Source organism: Fusarium keratoplasticum, chromosome 2, assembly GCF_025433545.1.
Source record: "Fusarium keratoplasticum isolate Fu6.1 chromosome 2, whole genome shotgun sequence".
Taxonomy (NCBI): Eukaryota; Fungi; Ascomycota; class Sordariomycetes; order Hypocreales; family Nectriaceae; genus Fusarium; species Fusarium keratoplasticum.
In genome coordinates, this window is record NC_070530.1 from 1,651,219 (window position 1) to 1,671,588 (window position 20,370).

The 20,370-nt window shown below is 54.4% G+C and overlaps 5 protein-coding genes across 5 annotated transcripts; 3 read left to right on the forward strand and 2 right to left on the reverse strand.

Annotated features, from left to right (window-relative positions):
• Positions 1-44: 44 nt before the first annotated feature.
• Positions 45-3,798, forward strand: NCS57_00244600 (Structural maintenance of chromosomes protein; the record flags this gene model as incomplete). Its single annotated transcript, XM_053052477.1, has 5 exons — positions 45-71; positions 131-171; positions 221-341; positions 389-3,477; positions 3,534-3,798. 5 exons carry the CDS (start codon positions 45-47, stop codon positions 3,796-3,798), a joined length of 3,543 nt encoding a protein of 1,180 aa, XP_052917723.1.
• Positions 3,799-4,054: 256 nt separating this feature from the next.
• On the reverse strand, positions 4,055-5,702 carry NCS57_00244700 (MOSC domain-containing protein; the record flags this gene model as incomplete). The annotated part of the gene is made up of 4 exons (XM_053052478.1): positions 4,055-4,292; positions 4,358-4,463; positions 4,536-4,647; positions 4,710-5,702. 4 exons carry the CDS (start codon positions 5,700-5,702, stop codon positions 4,055-4,057), a joined length of 1,449 nt encoding a protein of 482 aa, XP_052917724.1.
• An 8,091-nt stretch (positions 5,703-13,793) lies between these two features.
• NCS57_00244800 (uncharacterized protein) lies at positions 13,794-16,067 on the forward strand (the record flags this gene model as incomplete). Its single annotated transcript, XM_053052479.1, has 5 exons — positions 13,794-14,102; positions 14,155-14,182; positions 14,239-14,891; positions 14,946-15,745; positions 15,809-16,067. 5 exons carry the CDS (start codon positions 13,794-13,796, stop codon positions 16,065-16,067), a joined length of 2,049 nt encoding a protein of 682 aa, XP_052917725.1.
• A 636-nt stretch (positions 16,068-16,703) lies between these two features.
• NCS57_00244900 (uncharacterized protein) lies at positions 16,704-18,249 on the reverse strand (the record flags this gene model as incomplete). The annotated part of the gene is made up of 2 exons (XM_053052480.1): positions 16,704-17,981; positions 18,034-18,249. The coding sequence occupies 2 exons, from the start codon at positions 18,247-18,249 to the stop codon at positions 16,704-16,706; spliced, it is 1,494 nt and encodes a 497-aa protein (XP_052917726.1).
• A 407-nt stretch (positions 18,250-18,656) lies between these two features.
• On the forward strand, positions 18,657-20,017 carry NCS57_00245000 (CobW domain-containing protein; the record flags this gene model as incomplete). The annotated part of the gene is made up of 6 exons (XM_053052481.1): positions 18,657-18,756; positions 18,802-18,885; positions 18,936-18,947; positions 18,996-19,092; positions 19,137-19,632; positions 19,694-20,017. The coding sequence occupies 6 exons, from the start codon at positions 18,657-18,659 to the stop codon at positions 20,015-20,017; spliced, it is 1,113 nt and encodes a 370-aa protein (XP_052917727.1).
• Positions 20,018-20,370: the final 353 nt, after the last annotated feature.

The following is a 20,370-nucleotide window of genomic DNA, read 5'->3' on the forward strand; positions in this document are numbered from 1 at the left end:
CAACAGCAACTCAAAGCAGCCGTGAACCTTCAGCCTCAACCAAGATGAGGGTTATTGAAGTGATTATCGACGTAAGCTGTCATTTTCAGCCAGTCTTTCTATTTTCTGCAATTATTAACCTTTTGCGCAGGGCTTCAAGTCGTACGCAGTGCGTACGGTCATTTCGGGATGGTAAATAATGCAGCCAAAACAACTCGATAGCCACAGCTAACGCCCCTAGGGATGAGAGCTTCAACTCCATCACTGGCCTTAACGGCAGTGGAAAATCGAATATCCTCGATGCCATTTGCTTTGTTCTCGGAATTACCAACATGTCTACTGTTCGAGCGCAAAACCTACAGGCAAGCCAGCTCAACACCCCTCATCCTTCTCAACTAACAGCTCGCAGGACTTGATTTACAAGCGCGGTCAAGCCGGTGTTACAAAAGCCAGCGTCACAATCGTTTTCGACAACCGAGAAACCAAAAAGTCGCCGATTGGATTCGAAGAATATGCCACAATCAGTGTGACTCGCCAGATCGTCCTCGGAGGAACCTCCAAGTACCTCATCAACGGTCACCGAGCGCAACAGCAAACGGTGCAGAATCTTTTCCAATCCGTTCAGCTTAATATCAACAACCCCAACTTCCTCATCATGCAGGGACGTATCACAAAGGTCCTCAACATGAAGGCTGTGGAAATCCTAGCCATGATTGAGGAAGCTGCGGGAACAAGGATGTTCGAGGACCGCCGAGACAAGGCCTTGAAAACAATGGCGAAGAAGGAGATGAAGTTGGGGGAGCTTCGAGAGCTTTTGAAGGACGAGATCGAGCCCAAGCTCGAGAAACTACGAACCGAGAAGCGAGCCTTCCTCGACTTTCAACAGACACAAAACGACCTCGAGCGGCTGACCAGAGTGGTTGTTGCATACGACTATGTCAGATGCCAAGAGAAGCTGAGACAATCAGCAGCAGATCTTGAGGGAAAGAAGCAAAGGCAGCGTGATTTGGAGGACTCGGCAGCTCGCTTGCGAAGCGAAATCTCCCATCTCGAAGAAGATGTCAAGAAGGTGCGCTCTCAGAGAGACAAGGAACTTCGAAAGGGCGGCAAGGCCCAAGCACTGGAGGAGGCTGCCAAGAAGCATTCAAATGAACTTGTGCGGCTGGCCACTGTTCTCGACCTGAAGAAATCCAGTTTAGCAGAGGAGAAGGAGAAGAAGGAGGCGATGGAAAAGACTGTTGCCGAGTTGGAGGCCACCCTGCAAGAAAAGACGTTGGCATTCGACAACGCCAAAGCCACATACGATGCTGCAAAGAACGACCTTGAGCAGCAGAATAAGGATGCAGAGTCCAAAGAAGAGCTTCTTCAGACACTACAAACCGGTGTCGCTTCCAAGGACGGCCAGGAGAATGGTTATCAAGGTCAGCTCCAGGACGCCAAGAACCGTGCCACAGCAGCAGCGACAGAACAAGAGCAAGCCAAGATCAAGATATCGCATCTGGAGAAACGCATCAAGGAAGAGGAGCCCCGAGCAAGGAAAGCGAAGGAGCAGAATGCTGATCTTTTGCGAGACCTTGACGGGCTGAAGGTCCAGGCCCAAAAGCTCGAGAAGGAGCTCGGCCGTCTGGGCTTTGAGCCAGGCCAGGAAGAGCAAATGTACAAGCAAGAATCTGAGCTGCAGCAAACGGTCAGAAACCTCAGACAAGAGTCGGACACGCTGAAGCGCCGGGTTGCCAACACCGAGTTCAACTACGCGGATCCTGTGCCCAACTTTGACCGGTCCAAGGTCAAGGGATTGGTAGCGCAGCTCTTCACGCTGGATAAGCAGCACACACAAGCCGGTACTGCTTTGGAGATATGTGCTGGAGGTCGCCTCTACAACGTCGTCGTCGATACCGAGGTGACGGGTACACAACTACTACAGAGAGGAAAGCTGAGGAAGCGAGTGACCATCATTCCACTCAACAAGATTGCTGCCTTCAAGGCATCAGCTCAAACCATCGCTACAGCTCAAAAAATTGCTCCAGGCAAGGTCGATCTGGCTTTGACTCTAGTCGGATACGACGACGAGGTCTCAGCGGCGATGGAATACGTATTCGGCAATACCTTGATCTGTGCCGATGCAGACACGGCCAAGAGAGTCACCTTTGATCCCAACGTACGCATGAGGAGTATCACTCTCGAGGGTGATGCTTATGATCCCTCGGGTACCTTGTCTGGTGGAAGTTCACCCAACTCAAGTGGCGTTCTAGTTCTTCTGCAAAAGCTCAACAGCCTAACCCGCCAGCTGAGCGAGGCTGAACACTCGTTGAAGGAGCTTCAGCGCAGAATTTCCTCCGAGAAGGCCAAGCTTGACCAAGCCCGCAGGATTAAGCAAGACCTAGACTTGAAGACTCACGAGATCAAGCTTGCTGAGGAGCAGATCGGCGGTAACTCTTCCTCATCCATCATCCAGGAGGTCGAGAACATGAAGTCAACAATCGCAGAGCTGAAAGAGAGTATCACTGAGGCCAAGGCCCGGCAAGCAAAGGCTAGCATTGATGTCAAGACCATCGAAAAGGATATGAAGGATTTCGACAACAACAAGGATGCCAAGCTCGTCGAGCTCCAGAAGGCTCTTGATAAGCTACGAGCCGGTCTCGGCAAGAATGCTGCTGCAGTCAAGACTCTCCAGAAGGAGCTTCAAAACGCTCAGCTTGATGCTGAGCAAGCGGGTTTCGATCTGTCTGCTGCTCGAGAGCAGCTACAAGAAGTCGATGTCGGTATCAGTGCGCAACAAAAGGATATCGAGGATCTCGTCAAGCAAAAGGCTCAAGTTACCGAGACACACGACACTGTTCAGGCTGAGCTTGATGATGAGCGTGCCAAGCTACATCTATTTGACGATGAGCTTCGAGCGTTGGAGGATGCCACCCGGTCCAAGAACGCACGCATCGCCGAAGAAGGCCTCGAGATGCAAAAACTCGGCCACCAGGTAGAGAAGTTCCACAAGGAGCAGGAGGGAGCGGCTGAGAGCGTGGCCCATCTCGAAGAGGAATACGAATGGATCCACGATGAGAAGGACAATTTTGGCCGCAGTGGAACTCCTTATGACTTCCGTAACCAGAACATCGGGGAGTGCAAGTCGACGCTGCGCAACCTGACAGAGCGGTTCCAGGGCATGAAGAAGAAGATCAACCCCAAGGTCATGAACATGATTGACAGCGTTGAGAAGAAGGAGGTGTCACTCAAGCACATGATAAAGACGGTCATCAGGGACAAGCGCAAGATCGAGGAGACGATTGTCAGCCTGGACGACTACAAAAAGAAGGCCCTTCAGGAGACGTGGGAGAAGGTCAACGGAGACTTTGGCAACATCTTCTCGGAGCTGCTTCCTGGTGGCAGCTTTGCCAAGCTTGATCCGCCCGAGGGCAAGACTATCAGTGATGGCTTGGAGGTCAAGGTCTGCCTCGGAAAGGTGTGGAAGCAAAGCTTGACCGAGCTGAGTGGTGGCCAAAGGTGAGGATTCTCATGAACCCCTTGTAAACAGGCATTTGCTAACTAACCCACTCTAGGTCTCTCGTTGCTCTCTCTCTCATCATGGCTCTGCTCCAGTTCAAGCCTGCGCCCATGTACATTCTTGACGAGGTTGACGCAGCACTGGATCTCTCACACACGCAGAACATTGGCCGTCTAATCAAGACGCGGTTCAAGGGCTCGCAGTTCATCGTCGTCAGTCTCAAGGACGGCATGTTCCAGAACGCGAACCGCATCTTCCGGACGCGCTTCAGCGAGGGCACCAGTATGGTGCAGGCTCTCACGCCGGCAGATATGAAGTAATGATGCTGACAGACACCTCTCTGGATGCCCTGAAACGAGTGTATGAGAAAGACTAGATGGGAGGTTTCACATGAGGCGTCGGGCTGGCTGGGCGCTGGAGAACAGTCTTGGGTGGTTTAGAGATACCTTGTGTTGTGATACCGCTCTATGTAATGAGGCAGGACCTATGAAATCTATCTTATTGTTTTGCACCCGTTCATTCCATCTATTCTACTGTTACACGGCTTGCCAAAGCCTCTTCCTGGCTTGTAGGAAACTATTGGCAGATGTACACGTGGTGACCACGCTGGACGACGTCGATATCCATGCCCACCTCGATGAATGATTGGAACTGCTCAGGCTGCGCAGCCCCGGGGAACATGGGGCACATTTGCATCCCCATGCATCCCATCTTAGGAGCTCCCTCGTCGACGTCACGAAACTTCCTCAGCGCCCGATCCGGCTCAGCCTTATGCCGGATGCCAGTATCGGGATCGACGTTGGGCAGTTTGCATCTGGATTCTTTGTTAGGCCCGAGTTGTCGAGAGTTGAAAGGGGGGAGGGGGGGTGTTGCGCTGACCGGACAGTTCGACAGGCCACGTCAAAGTGGCACTCTTGGCCGGTGGTGGCGTGCTTGAGGTGAATAACCTTCCAGTTGTCTTCGTCATACTCTTCGTTTCCGGCGACTGACACGTGTTAGTGGCCATTTTGCGGGTGTGCGGGTTAGTGCTGTGCTGTGCTGTAGTGTTGAGACATACTGATAATGTTTGCCCGGAACCGTCGGGCGTCGAGCTGCTTCATGGTCTCGTCCTTGACAACGTTCTTGTCTAGCGCTTGCATGCTGCTCAGGCTAAGCATGTGGAGGGGGTACTGGACTTGTCAGATCATGAATCCCCCTTGCGCCACAGCCTCAGTCAAAGCAAAGCACTTACAGCATCGTGAAAGTCGACAACGGGTTGGTAGCCCAGGGCTTCCTTAGGCTGGGCACACCGAAACACCTCTCTCTGCTGTGAAGGGTCCATCCTGAAGATGCCTAGTTGGTGCTTTGCTCCCAGGTAGCGAGCCAGCTCGGCAGGAAGCTCCTTGTCCATGTTGAGAGCCGTGGTGACCTCGTTCCAGATCTTGACGTCGGCAAAGGAGTAGCCACGGGCCTTGATCTCCTCGATGTCCGGGAACGAGATGGGTAGCAGGAATTCCTTCTCAGGCACGGCCTGGAACCCGTGACTGATCTTGGCCGAGGCCAGCTGCACCAAGCCGCGCAGCCCTCCGTCCATCCAGGGGAACCTCACCACCAGAAAGGCGCCGTCTACCTTTCCCAGCTGGCGGCTCGCCTTATTCGGGTCGGGAACCCAGAGGTCGACTTTGACGTTGGCGAGCAGGGGCAGCTGCCGAAGAGTCACAAACTCCCAGAAAGGACTGTCCTCCTTGCCAGCCCGGGGAGGCTTGAGGTAAGCAAACGTGTACAGTCTATCATGCTCCAGGCCCGTAGGTAGCACCTTACTCCTCTCAAGCTCAATTCCGCGACACGACTTGACGGGGTAGATGTACAAGCCCTGGACCCGCGGCGGACGCCCCTCACGGGCCCGGTGTTCGTCGGAGAACTGGCGGCGGAGGTTACTGCCATCCGGAACCACGCCGACCCGGGAGTGGGTCTGGTTGAGGACATCGCTGCGGTCCACGGGGACGGGCGGGAAGAGGATGAAGATGGGGATGAGGAAGGCGACGAGGGTTACAGCAAGGAGGATGAGTGAGACTGCGTCGACGCTAGACAGCAGCCCCTTTGTCGCCTCCATGCTGGTGCCAAAGCCCGGCAGCGCCGTCGCCATGTCGCTCAGGCGCCGCACGATGGTTGAACTGCCGGCTGCAGCATCCAGAGGGCCCTGTAGGTTGGGGACAAAGGACCCCGAGTCGGCTGCTGCGGACATGGTTCGCTCTCACGATGGCGGGTTCCGTGGTATCTCAGACCTGCATACACGATCCACGATCAAGAAGCGCCCTTGCAGATGGGTGTGTTTTGCTGCCGCTGCTGCCGATTTTGTTGTCCTGTTCTTGTTGCTTCCGTTGCCGAGGTCTCGAGATGCCGACTTCTCCAGGAATGTCTTGTCTCTTGTTCATCAATATCATGATGGGTCCATGTTGAGTTCGTCGTGTCGCTAACTCCTTGGCCGCGGGCCCCGATGGCTCGGACCCAACGGTACCTGTGGCGCATCTGGTTTTAGATGTGGCTAGGGTCAGTCTGAGAAAGAGGACCAACAGGACCTGACACGGTGCGTTACAGAGTCATTGCAGCCAGTGGCTCTACCATGACTCGATGCTATCGAGCAGTCATTCTCTCTGGGTCTGGGCAGTGAGTGCCTCCTCCTCGAGTCATCATGATGGACCTCGAGGCTGTGGCATGACAAGAAATACGACCAGGTACCAAGCAGCTCCAGGGTGGCGCTACTGTCCTTGACCTGTCTGATGGGATGGGATGGATGCAAGTTATCAGCCCTTTCGGCTAGGGCCGCAGCGGTATGCAGCTTTAATGGGCAAGCAAATCGTCCATGACCATTTGCCAAACCCGGTACTTGCTGCCACTGGGTTCCTCCATCGTGATGTTTCCAACCTGAATCATATGCACGGGCAGAGGGGCCTTGGATCTCCAGGCGCTTCACGGCACCCGCTGCACCAACCAAAGACGGGCTGAGAGGGAGAAAGTTGGAGGTGTCAAGAACCCTGCCAACCCTGCAGCGTGCCCTTTGCAACCACTGCACGCCAACATCCGCCTTTGTGCCCTCCCACACAAAAGCCTCGCCCTTGATTGGGACCTCCAGGCGCCATGCATAGGTGGCTTCGTAGCTGCCACATCACCCCATGTTGCCCAGTTCGACCTGTCTGTCTCACACCCACAGATCATACGTGTCTAAGTCAACTTGACAGACGGCGCCCTGGAAAAGAGGGGAGTTCCCTTCTCAGAAACAATGAAGCCGTCGAAAACGGGCACCCTGGGACATCGGCACATTGGTTCCATGGCCCCGCTGCCCCGGCAAGTTAGACTGACTAACTACTAACGTTAGCCGTTGACCAAAGCCTCGCCATCATCATCAACAACACTCCTCCATGACGACAGCCGTGTCAGTTCAGCTGGACTGGGGTGAGGACAAGTCCCGACACAAAAGAAAGGAAAGACAAAGTTAAAATCCCACTTTGCCAACCAGCCTCTTGCCTCACGCCGCACAGCAGCGCACCGCACCGTAGTGAGGCGCCGTCCACACATCCCTCTCAGCCTGCAGTAGCCTTTGTTCCCGCCGTCTCGTCTTCAGGCGTGGGCGTGAGTGGCCTGGCGCTCATTTGCACATTCGCCGCCCTACCGCCCTCCTGTGGGGAGCTTGATCTGCCCGGCGGCCGGTGCAGGGTATGCAATGTGGCCGGCCATCAACAAACAAATGCAGGACCAAGGTTGCAGAGCTACTGGCGGAGTCGGGATAATTCCCGTCAACCCGTCAACCTGGTCGTGTTAGCCCGGCAGGGACTTGTCCTTGGTGCCTCTCATAGCCCCGTGCTGCGGCCACTAAGGATTCCTCGCTGCACCGATCGCCCCGAGGCCAACCGGAGATACTTCTGTATTCATCCAGAGCCTCCATTCCTGGCTCCTGGTCATATCGACAAACTGACTCGCAGGGCAGGGCAACCAAGCCAGGCACAAAAGGGAGCGCGGGGTGGGCCGAAATACGCGGGCTTGTCCAATGTCGACATCCAGTGAGCTGTCAGCCAGGGTCTTGCTGTACGCATCCGGTAAAGTCATTTGCGGGTTGTGACAAGGAAGACCATGGCAGATGCCTCGCCCAGCCCTCATCGTGCTCCCAGATCGAGCACGAGTTCGTCGCTCGTTTCGTTCATGCTGCTAGGCGCAATCTCACATGATGAGCGTTGGGCAAGGGCTGCCCGCCCAAAAATAGGCAAATCCCAGATCCTCCAGCATTAGTGCTGCCCATTAGCAGACACTGGATTGATGATGGGCGTTGCGTTCAGCAGGGGGCTCGCGCAGATCTTTGCCCTGTGCGGAATGTTGGGCCTCTGTCGCAAGCTGGGCTGGTGAGAGCAGTGAGATTGACAACTAGTCTCGATGATAGATGTGAGGCCAACAGCATCTCCTCACTTCACCTCCTCTCAGACCTCTCTCAAGACGCCAGCCGGAATACCAAAGCCCGCCTCCGCGCTCCACCCCCCGTGCATTTCGGGCTCAAAGACCTGCCTCTTGGTGATGATTCCACTCCGTCCTGCAAGGCAGATCCCAGCAGTTCGAGATGAACCAGGCAAGTGAGGCTCGATCTTGGTTCGTTGGCGTTCGTTGTCTGGCGGATCTCCCACTACTCACTATGACCTATTCGATAGTCCAGTCATGTCCAGCAACAACCACTGGATCCTAACTTTCTCTCTCACTCTCTCGCTGACTGACTGACGACACGACTCCAGGGGTAAAGTACCCGGGGCATTGCAACGGCTGGATGATTCGGCATGATCCGGGACGGGAATACTGTCCATCTCGAATGCAATTGACGGGCGAGGGGCGAAACCCTGCAGAGGAGGATTCCTGACCAAGTATCGATCCCATGCGCATATTGAATGCACAGCAACATTGTCCTGTGGAGCCTCCATGGCAGATATTATGCTGAAGCCTCCAATTTTGCCCAGTTACCCGTACAGCGTCACAGTTTTCTCAAGTGGCCCCTGTTAAAAGCACCAACGAGAAGGCCCCCATCCGTAGACCCCAGCAAGATCCCTGGGAGCTCCTTGACAGACCCAGTCCCCAGAAATGGAGACCGCCAAGGAGACCCATCAGGTTTCCTTTTTGAGCCACAGACCTGGGAAGAGGGGATTTTGGTGTTATTGACTGGTTTTCTGGCTAGACATTTGGCGCTTATGTCTCCACGTCTTGCGCCGCAGTTCTAGGCGCCGGTTCTGGATGGCGTTTTACTTCCCCTCATCAGACCACTTGCCATGTCTTGAACGATTAGGTTGCGCCTGTGAACGCAGTTCTTGGAGGCGTGGGTGACGTTTTCCCCCTGTCGACGCTGCCCTGACGGTTCGGAATCGTGACAAAACCCCGATTATTGCAACTCGCCCCAGCACGGTCGTTGTCTTGAAGGGACAGACCCAAGGTAGGTTGGACAAGAAGTGGAGGAGGAGCAAGGATAGGAAAATTCTTGAGTGCCCGTTGACAACGGCCTTGGCCCTCCTCAGCCCTAGTCACTCTGAACTCCGTACTCCGTACGGAGTATTATCCTGGAGCGCAAATGCAGAGCAGCAACCTCCTTGGCTCGATCCTTCGTCCTCTCGCGCCCCTGTGGGCAATGATTCGAAACCCACCGCCTTCATGCAGCCGTGCAGGTCTTAATCATTAGTACCCGCTTGAAAACTTCTTCCAGCTTGTTGGTGCCCCTGCTGTCAGACTCCGAAGAACTGCATCGGCCTTGGACCAGTTAAGATCCACGGCCAAGTCCCGGAATTGGAGAATAGATCCCATTCTTCTGCTAGTTCTTGGCTAGCAACGAGTCGGAGCCGCCGCCGCAATGCGAGAAAGAATTTCTGTCTTCAGCTTACGTAGTACGAGTACGGCGCGAGAGAAGCAAATGCCCCCGTTCAAAACGGTTGTCTCTTGTGGGGTTAATCGTTGGCTGCAAAGTTCAGTTATTAGGCCGGACCATCCTGCCCATAACATGACTTGTCATCTTGGTACAAGCAGGCTGCCACTTCATATCAAAAAAATATACAGGCCGTGGGTGATACATCGAAGCCATCCTGAACTAGGTAGTGCGCATAGGGGTGGGCTGCCCAACGACATCTTCATCAAGGTCGATGAGTGCCTGTAGTAAGAGATGTTCCTGGGCCAATATTTGACCGAGGCTCTGTGACATTGTTTTGACGTCTTTCTAGAAACCTAGGACCCGGGCCCGGCGGAAAGCTCCCGACCCGTGTAACAAAGCAAGGTGGAGGAAACCCATGCATTGGTGCTCACCTGTCATGGGGATGCCTGTGCCGCTGCCCAGGTGAAGGCCGCGCGCGTCGGCGGCAGGGCTTTTGCTCAAGTCTCCGAACGAGAGCGAGAAGCGCCCCGATGATGTCGGGTGCCGGCTCCGACGGTGGAATACGATGCCACGTGAGGTGAGACACCGATATCATCATACAGGAGCGTTGCAGGGTACAGGTTGCATCTGCAGAGATGGGCCCCTGCGCTGCTCTTGACCCCTATCGCTGTTCATCAATGTCAAAATATGCAGTGTTCGACCAACGAGGCATGGCTGGCTATTGGATGAATAGGCCACCGCTTTCTGGCTTTAGAGGCTGGGTTCACGGAGCAGTCGGACTTGCTCCAGCTGAGACTGGACGGGGGAATGCCCTGTTGAATATGCTTGCTTGGTCTTGTTGCGTTGCCTGCTTCGCGTTTGGCCTGTGCTTCAGGTTAACTCAGACCTGCATTTAGTGTTGAGCTAGACTTGATTCGATCTCAACACGGTCAAAGAAGATCGTGGAAGAGCCATTTGGTGGCTTGAGTGGTTGATGGAAAAATCCTCGCCTCACTTGGACCCCGTCCGGTGGGAGGCTGTTGAAGCTGTGGCCTCCCACGTAGTAGTGTTGTAATCATTCGTCCGTGGCTCGCTTCCTGCGGACATTTGTTAATCTCCGGGCTGGCTGAGCGAACGCTCAACAGGAGACAGAGAGCGAGAAGTAGAGGAAAGTAAAGAGCCACCCTGCAGTAACCGTACACCGATTCATAGCCATGCCTTGACGTCCATTATGGTCATGACTGGCTCCGTGCCTCAGAAACACTCAACAGTCGACGCAAAGTCAATTTCGAACAGCCACGGCCCACGGTGGTGTTCACAACTGGGTCTGCCACGCGACGACCCACGCGTAGGGGGCGGGACCTGATCCAAGCGTCAAAGACGTCGTCAAGACCAGAGCCGTTTTGTTTGTTGGTGTGGACGGTTGTGAAAGTTGGGACGGTGCGCAATGCTTGTTGCTTGCTTCTGCATGGCTCAGGGTGTCGGTGTCACCCCAAGGGGTTTCCATTGAGCAAGGCCTTTATTGAGCAAGGCCTGCACTCTCATCCTCCGTCACCCCTGTCGACGGGACCCTATCAGATCGTCATCTTTCCCGTCCGAGAACTGGGAACCATGATCGCATTTTTTGCCAAGCTTGTCATGACAGGTGCCTGGGGGGCACGACAGTAAAACTGCGAAACCCGTGGCATGATTGTTCGATGCCGCAGCTGCAGCCATAGTGGCGATTAGGACGCTTGATATTGGGACTGGCTATGTTGTGAATTCAGCCTCTCACTCAGTATGGGGGGCAAGAGGTTGGGGAACGCACCCATGATGCCTTGCATCTTTGGTTATTCCAGCGACCGCCTGCTTCTTCCCCTCTCTTGTAGGTTGCATCACCGCTGATGACCGGCCGCGTTCATGGATGACCCCTGGCCTGCCGTCCTATTTCCACAGACTGAGGGCAGAGTGGACGACGCCAAGAGCGCGGGCGCAGATGTGAGATGCCCAAACAGGCACCATGCAACGAACAAGAAGTTGCTCCGTCCCCGGCGGACGCCATGGACGGTGGGTTCTCCACAGCCTTTCAGCTCCATTCTGATCCTCGTCGACAACGTCTGTTGACCCCATGGCGTTAAACCCAGTCGCTCATCGGTCTGGTTGAGTGGCGGCAAGCCCAATCCAATGCCAGCCCCAGCCCAGCGAGACTGGAGTGACCGACCATATGGACCTCATCGGTACTGCAATGTTAATCAGGACATGCAATACGTACTGGCTCCTCGATGGCCTGTTGAGGGCTTTGAGAGAGCCAAGGGAGGTCCTGACGACGCTGGGACTCACCTCTAAGCCATCCGGTCTCCTTTCCGCGGTCTTAAGCTGCTTTGGGGCAGGGCCAGTTCCGCGCCCTGTGCACCCAAGCCCGAGGAGGCGGTTCCCCCTCGTAAAGTTGAAATCTTAACGCCGACCCAAAGTGTCAGCTGCAGTCACCCGTGGCCACGGCACTCCCAGTCAGGTAAAGACAAAACGGCATTTCTTGGAGAGGGAAACAAGGACCAGAATACCGGGCCCTACTGTTCAACGGGGCGGAGTTGTTCGGAAATAATCCCAGTCGACTCAATTCCAAGGACCTGGAAAAAAACATGTACGAGAGAAGAAAGAAGCTGTCAAGGGCCGGCCGGGGAGGCAAGGAAGGTCCAGCAGAGTAGCATCCATGGATGGATGGCAGGTAAGGTAAGGCAGGTAGCCATCGTGGCTGGGGGGTGTTCCTTCCCCCTTCACTCCTTCCCCCTCTACCTCCCTCTAGCCCCTCCAACCCAAGTTCAGCCCGCCCCGCGCTCTTGTTTGGTAATAACATCATCCATCCTGTCACCCAATCTTCATTACTCACCCCTGGCACATCGATCACTGACTGTTCTTATTGACCGTATTAAACACCTCGTTATTGTTATTGTTTTGCGTATCCTTATCATTTCATTAGCTCTGACATACCATTGGCATTGTTATTGTTATCCTCTTTGAGGAAGTCACCGTCTCGTGTCAATCATTGCTGTTGTGTCTTCCATGTCGTTGGGCTCTCCCTTGTTGCACTCCCAGATCTAGACATCACGACAGCTTCATTCGCCTTCGTTCTTAGTCGGTACCGCTTTGCTGGAGCCCTCTGAAGCTTCACGCACACCCCGGAGGCTCCATCACACACCCTCGTCTCAATCCCGAAAAGCCCCAGGACGGATCCGCCGTTCCGCCCCGGGAGCAGCCTGCTCAACATACCGGACGGACGTTGTCGACCTTGAAGGTCATCACTCTGCTCGATCTTCTCCTCATCGTGCCGTTCCATCTCCCCATTGCTAGTCACCTCAGGCAGCGTTGCATCCAAGCCCGGACCATCTATCCGCAAACTAGTGGCCTGCTTTGCTCATCTGCTTGTCCGTGGGCGTGGGATCCTCCTCAAAAACCAACAGTCGAGAGGCACAACTTAAGCTCTTGGCTGGCTCCCGGGACCCACGAGTCCGGGCTGTCCGTTGATCAGCGATTGACGCCCCGTCAGGCCTGCATGCGACAGGTCTTCTCCCGCAGGATACGACGTCCTCGAATTCATCCCCATCTCCAGGGGCTCGGCCAACTGCTTGCTCGATACCACCCAGGCCGACCCATCTTGCCGCTGGTCTTTGCAGAGACCCCTCCCCTCCCTGATTCCGGGAACCAGTAACCTCTGCCATACTATCAGAGGTGTCCCCATCGATCAATCTTTCCTCCCTGTCACCGTGACAGCGCCTCTCCGCTCCCCAGCCGCGATACATGTCCCTGCTCATGTCGACTGCCCCTCTTGCAATACCACCATTCCAGGCCTCCCCCCACCAGTGACCAAACAGCGTCCTTGCAAACCACGTTTCACTAGACCACGGACGTCTTGCCGCTTCCTGGATCTATCCGCAGTGCCAGCAAACCTGATAAAAGTCAACCCTCTTCTGGCTTTTACTTGCAGCCTGTTTGGGACCAGCTCCCCATCTAAGCCTCTCAACCCTTGACGAACTCACCTCTTGCACGCCCTTACCTTACCACTCTCCCGGTTTCAACCCGGGGTTGTCGTGATAGACTAGGGGACGATCGTAGCCCTGGTTAGTCACTGTTACCGGCAGGAAACAGAAATTGCCAGCCGGCCCCCAAGTTTGGTTGCCCCCATCGTCCACGTCCATCTTGTCGAAACTCGCCTCTCTGCTAGGCCTTGGTGTTCGACTCTTGACGCTCATATACTCCGAGCCGCCCTTGGCACATGGGCCAGCTGGAACGGCTAAGCTTCAAGAAAGGTTCTGTCCCCTCACGGTTCTGTCTTGTGCGCTTCAGACCCGGCATAACTCCGTCGATCAGCAAGCACCGTTCTCGGCAAGCATGCGAATCGCAATTTGTTTCTCTTCCTAACCCAAGACACCTTCCCTCAGCAGCTCTGAAACATTCGACCTACCCGAGCTGTTTGTGCTGCAGCTGTCTGTCACAATGGGAGACTACTATCATCATTTTCTCTCTTCCATGTCGGGGGCTGGGATGAATCCGGTTACCTCCCCCGAAGAGATGCTCGACCCCCGACTCCATGGTCCCCCGATTTCCATGGCCTCCGCTCCGATGCCTGGTCCGTATCAGCAGCTCGGATATTTCACCGGCTTCCCGGACCCAATGATGTTTAACCCAAACAAGTCCCAGAAAGGTCGCCGGAAGTCTGCGGCTGGAACTCCTGCTGCAGTGGACCATGTTAAGCATCGTAGGACGCGTTCCGGATGCTTTATGTGCCGGAGCCGGAGAGTCAAGGTACGCAACACTTCGCAACTAACATGGAAACTTGCGCATCTAACTTGCTCAGTGCGACGAAACACGACCAATATGCGAACGTGGGTGTAGCTCCATGGCATGTATTCGATTGGACGCCATTACTGACAATGCAAAGGTTGCAAAAAAGGGAGTCGAGAATGTGTCTATCCCGACCCTCCATCCTCAAAGAGCTCAGGGGGATCTGGTAAATCTAGAGATTCTACCGCCTCCACTCAGCAAACGAGTCCCTCCTCCTCAAATGCAGAAGACGACGAAGATGCAGATCGAGAGAGCAAACTTGAGACGATCCCTGATGAGGAAGAAATGGAAGACCAGACGCCAAAGTCTTCGGCACGCTCCGCACCCTCCAAGAGCTCGTCTCCATCGAGTGCGACTGCAACACCAAGCAGTCTCGCAGCTGCCTACCCCTCTGTCGAATTCCCCGTGAACCTAGGACCAGCCGACTGGTCGCATTTGCCGCCCGAATATCAGCGATGTCTTGCCTTCTTTGTCGAAAACATCACCAGCTTTAACTACTGCATCCCCACCGACTCGGATGACTTCTTCAAGACTATCCTTCCTAGCGTGGCTACTCGTCATGAACCACTGCTTAACGCTGTTGTCGGTTTCTCTGCCTATCATCTCACACTTGACAATCCCCAAGGAAAACTACAAGATTTCTTGCAGTACTATAACAAGAGCGTGACGCTTTTACTGGGCCTACTCAAGAGAAAGGAGAAACCGAACGTGGCTACCTTGTTGACAATCCTGCAGCTTGCTACGATAGAAGTACGTTTGCGAGCTATTGCCTTCCGACCCTGGTCCTCTAACAACTTTATCTAGGAGTACTTTGGCGATTGGGTGAACCTCATGGGACACCAAAAAGCAGCACTCGAGATACTGACTAGCATATTCACCCCCCAGACCGTTATGCAGACCGCCATGGGCCGCATGTGCCTTAGCTGGTACGCTCGATTCGATAACTTTGTGGCCCTCATGGGAGGCTTCCCGACCGACCTGCCTCGAGAATGGTTCCAGGCCATGGTGGACTTCTATCAATCCGAAAAAGCCGCCCATCCAGCGGAGTTGCGATGGGTAATCGAAGAATGGTCTTCTCGGCTCCGTCTCATCTCATACGACATGTCCATCTTGTTCGCCAAAGGCAGTAGGGGCCAGATCTCTCCTGAAGACTTCATAAAAGAGCACGAGGCAATAGATAAACGACTTGTCGAGTGGAAGGAAAAACGCGACCCTGCCCTCCTAGATAAGAGATATCTCATTACGGATTTCCCGCCCCCAGAATCGATTCCCTCGGACGATATTGTCGACCCATACACCGTCGGTATCCTCTACGACTTTCCGTTGTTTAACGCAACCGTCCTTTGCGCGGAGTGGAATAGTATCATGATTATGCACAAATGCCAGTCATCTGGTATAAGGCCGGACATCTTGTTCGCGGATCTGAACCGGCACGCGTACAGAACCTGCCAATATTTCGAGACTTTGGAGTTCTGGCCATCGACCCCCAGGGGCGTGTTGGTCTTGATACAAGCTTGCATTGCAATTGCGGCATTGTTCTTGCCTCAGGACGCACGGCATCACATGTGGTTCCGTCGGAAGTTTGCTTTACTGGAGACTATGGGGTAAGGAGACGGCCTCCGATGTGTGCTGTTTCGAATAGAGCGAAATGCTGATCAGCCTTCTAGATACATCCATCCTATCACAATTCGAAGCAAGATGGCCCAGCTCTTCCGAGAGCCGTCGTGTGTGCAGTGGTGGTTACCGAACAATGAAGGGTTCAGCCCTGTATTACAGAGCATTCGAAACTTCGCCGACGAGCGGAACGCCGCCGCCGTAACAGCTCAGCAGGAGAATCTTCGAGAGGTCAGGCATATTTTCGCCAAAATGTCATTAATGGATGAGGCAAACAAATCACCACCTGCTGGCGAGGGGCCCAGATCGTAGAGCAGGGGACAGGAAGCGGGCACGAGTCGACACAAATTACCCAATGGACTTGAAAAGCCTCATTCTGCTGTTCTGTAGGAGGATGTAATACTCGGTCCTGGGCGCAACTTGCTTGTTTGGCAACCGATACGATGGCTTTTTGAGGCAGTAGTGTTGGGCTGGAGCAGCTAGACTTCTCCGAACTCAGGCCTATTGCTGAGGCCTAGATGGCTGGCTCTTAAGGAGTTATCCACCAGAGCGAGGAGATGATCGGGAAAGGCGAGGCACGGAAATCAACGGCAACATAGGGTTGATCATCTCGGTCCACGTTAGGTCACATGGCGTTAAGGGGGGCATCATCCGAAACTGGATAGACACATTTCTCGGGAGGGCGGTCGTTGGCGGGTGATGCAACGGTAAACTTTGGAAGGACCTGGCACAAGAGGCGTTCGACGGAATGGATTTGGATATGGACTTTGGAAAAGAAAAAGGCGGCTACTTCCCCAAGCTGCAAATACCCAACCTCTGAGAACTCATATTACACAATGTATTATATAGTAACTTGGCTACAACGCGAGCCTCGACCTGATGATCTACAGCACACTTCCGGATAGCAGGAGCTGTGAATTAAGTAAAGCGCGTTTCTTTGCTGGTCTATCATGCCTCATCCTCCTTGGTCTCCTTTTCCGACACTGTGATAGCAGATGTGGAAGTCTCTGGCTGTGTCTGTTGGTTGTCACCGGTAGACTCAGGGGCAACTTGAGAAGCAGAACCTTGCTCCTCAACCGCTGTCTCCGCTGGCGCGGAAGCGTTTTCCTCCGTCAAAGACTCCTGGGATGTGTCCTTCTTTTGGTTTTCTTCGGGCACTGCTGGTTGTGGGCTTGACTCAGCTTCAGTGGTTTGAGGTTTGGTGCCCTTTTCAGCATCTTGCTCCGGTGGCTCCACGGCCGGTTCCACAATTGTCAGGTCGGCATCATCCTCCTCGTCCTCTTCTTCAGCCGGTTGCTCGTGGGATTCAGACGAGGCCTGTGGCATAGCGGACTGCTCGACAATAACAGGGACTTCAGCTACTTCAGGCTCCTCTTCGACTGGTGAAGGGGCCGTGATGTGCATGTCTCGGAGCTTGCGTGAAACTCCGTCAGGTTCCTCCTCCTCCGCCTCCATGACGGTTGTCACAGCGCTGCCTGTTGATGGGCTGCTCCTTATATGGCGCCGGGTGTTTGTCCTCATGGGATGCATATTGTCGTCTTCAGGACCAGGCCCGCGCTGCTGGGATGGAGGTTTCAGAATGGTAGGTGTGGGCTTCTCAATCTCGTGTTCTAGCTGAGGAGTCTCCAAGCCTTCTGCCTCGGGCGGTAGCTTGTAGTTCTCAGCAGGCAAGAGATCATACAGGTCGCAAACCGTCTTGAAGAAGACATAGAGCCCGGTTTGGGCCTCAACGGACCAGAATACGCCGCGGTGCTGGAACCATGCATGGGCGAATATGCGGTGCAGCCTGCGGAACACGTTGACCAGGTTCTTTATGCCGACGTTCTTGCTATGATTGTCACTGAGGACGACGAAGCGGCTAGGAAAGATCTTCTGGTCGGTGACGACGTTGGCAGCCCAGTCGAGGGTATGACAGCAGTAGTCAATGGCGCAGCAGCTCTTGGGCTGCTCGTGTACGGCGCAGAGGAACTGCCACTCGGAAGCGCGCATCTCGGGGCACGTGTTTGCACTGCATGGCGGGGTGTCGAAGAGGAAGCCGACGATAAGAGAGTTGCACTGGGAGATGAGGAAGCGGCAGAGCTCGTAGAGCCAGATGGTTCGATCGATGCCGCTTGGGGGTTGCGCAAGCTGCAGTGCCGTTGCGCGAGTGATTGGTTGGGTGTTGGAGGCGGTATGGTAGCAGTGGAGGGCGGCTAGGTGTTCTTGGAGCTGGAAGGCAGAGTCGAGCTGGGTGATGTTAGTTGGGAGCTCGATGCAGGTTAACATGAGCGCAACAAACCTCATGTAAGGGTATCAAAGGAGGCCCGGCAGCCATGTCTGCTGCCTTTGTGCCTGGGTGTATCCGCCGTCTAGAACTCGCATCAAGCTGTGTCTGCTCCTGTGGTGTTGTTTGGGGACTGGCTGCTGGGCCGCCAGACGGCGACTTGGGACCGATCTGGATCTCAGCCGCGGGCGGCGGGCTTGGTAGCCGAGGCGAACTCGGTGCTAGCGACATGACGGTTGGAGGTGTCGAGCCGCAGTGTCGAGAAAACGTACACGATAACGAATGAGTGTAGGTTTGGGGGAGAGCTGGGCGGTTAACAGCACACGACGAGGCTGCGACGTTGGCGGGTGAGTGGCTGGCAGGGCTTGGCTGGGGTCCTAGAAAAGGCCTCGGTAGACGCATAGACAGCTTGGTGAATGCATCAAACGGGGACTGTGCGACTTATACGCAACGATCCAAGTTCTGTGCCTGATTCGAAATGATGGAAGCGGAAATCTTGGAAATACACCACCTAGAACGATTTCTAGGCTTTTAAATCGGACTTTCCCCTACATATTTTGCATTCTCGAGTGTAGAACCCGGGCATTTTCTACTGAACATTCAGATCGAGATTGACGACATAACCAAGCCTAGCAACCATGGATTTTGATGACGATGCCCCGCCAGAGCTCGTTAACACGACCGCAGACGATGTGGATGGCGAGATCACGGTCAAGGTCCCCATTACTATTGTTACAGGTAATAACTCATGGATCACTTACTTTCATTTCTGACATATGTTAGGTTACCTTGGTGCCGGTAAAACGACGCTGTTGAATTACATCCTCACAGCCCAGCATGGCAAAAAGATTGCCGTGATTATGAATGGTTTGGAAGGACTGTGATTTGATGGTAAACATTTGCTAACTCCAGAACAGAATTTGGGGACTGTAAGTGCTCCTGAGATGACATGACTGCAAGTCTAAGTGGTACTGCAGCACTCGACATTGAGAAGTCCCTTACTGTAAACAAGGGAGATGAACAAGTTGAGGAGTGGCTTGAAGTCGGCAATGGCTGCATATGTTGTTCAGTCAAGTAGGACAAGCCTTCTGTTTTCGGAGCAAAACTAACATGAATAGGGATACGGGTGTGAACGCGATTGAGTCTCTCATGTCCAAGAAGGGCGCATTCGACTACATCCTCCTGGAAACGACTGGCTTGGCTGACCCTGGTAACCTGGCGCCGCTGTTCTGGGTGGACGATGGGCTTGGGAGCACAATTTACCTTGACGGTATTGTCACTTTGGTGGATGCGAAAAACATCCTACTCAGCCTTGATGACCCCAACGGCAAGGTTGAAGGACATGACCATGACGATCATGGCCCAGTCATGACCACAGCCCATGTCCAGATCTCTCACGCGGATGTGATTGTCATCAACAAGGCCGACATGGTTACAGAGGCGGAGCTCAGCCAGGTCAGAGCAAGGATTGAGTCAATCAACGGGTTGGCAAAGATCCATGTGACGGAGAGGAGTGTGGTTCCCCAGCTGGAGGGATTCCTGCTTGATCTGCACGCATATGATCAATTCAATGAATCGGAAGCGAGTGCCAAGGGGCATAGCCATCTCGACCCTGTAAGTTCCCGTCGGCCTCGGTACTTCTTGGGTCAAAACATGTTGCTAACCGTCCGCTTAGACCATCTCGACCGTCACGATTCCTGTCGGTCGCCTCGAACCGGAACAGCTAGATGCTGTTGACCGTTGGCTACGGTCAGTGCTGTGGGATAACAAGCTCCCCGAGGCGGACAAGGAGGGTGGGTTTGAGATTCACCGCTCCAAGGGCCGTCTTATGTTTGCCAACGGAGACATCAAGATGCTGCAGGGGGTCAGGGAGATTTTTGAGATAAATGACGGGCCGCGAGATGATGAGGCGCCGCCTCCAGAGGGCAAGATCATTCTGATTGGACGAAACGTGGCTGAGGTTGGATTTGAGAGCAGCTTCAAGCAAGCGGTCAACTAGAATAGAGTCACGAATAGACGAAGAACGACAATCGCTGCGCGGGAAGATGCATCCAGGGTCAGGGTCAGGTCCTGTTTGCGCCTGGTTTCGGTACCTGGTGTTGACGCTGCCAATGCCTGCCCGGTGACGCGAGGTGCGAACAAGCAGCCGCTCAGCCTTGGCCGGTTCCGGCTCTGATTGGCGGGTACATCGCTGTCGGTGCGGACCCACTTGAACCCGGGCATGCACCCTCCACTGGAAGGGAAGGGAAGGTGCCGCCAGCCCAGCCCAGCCGTCTAGTCGCACAGAGCATTGGATGGACAGCACAACCTAGCACAGTACGTAGCCTTCCCCGACCAGCGCAGCCAGCAAAA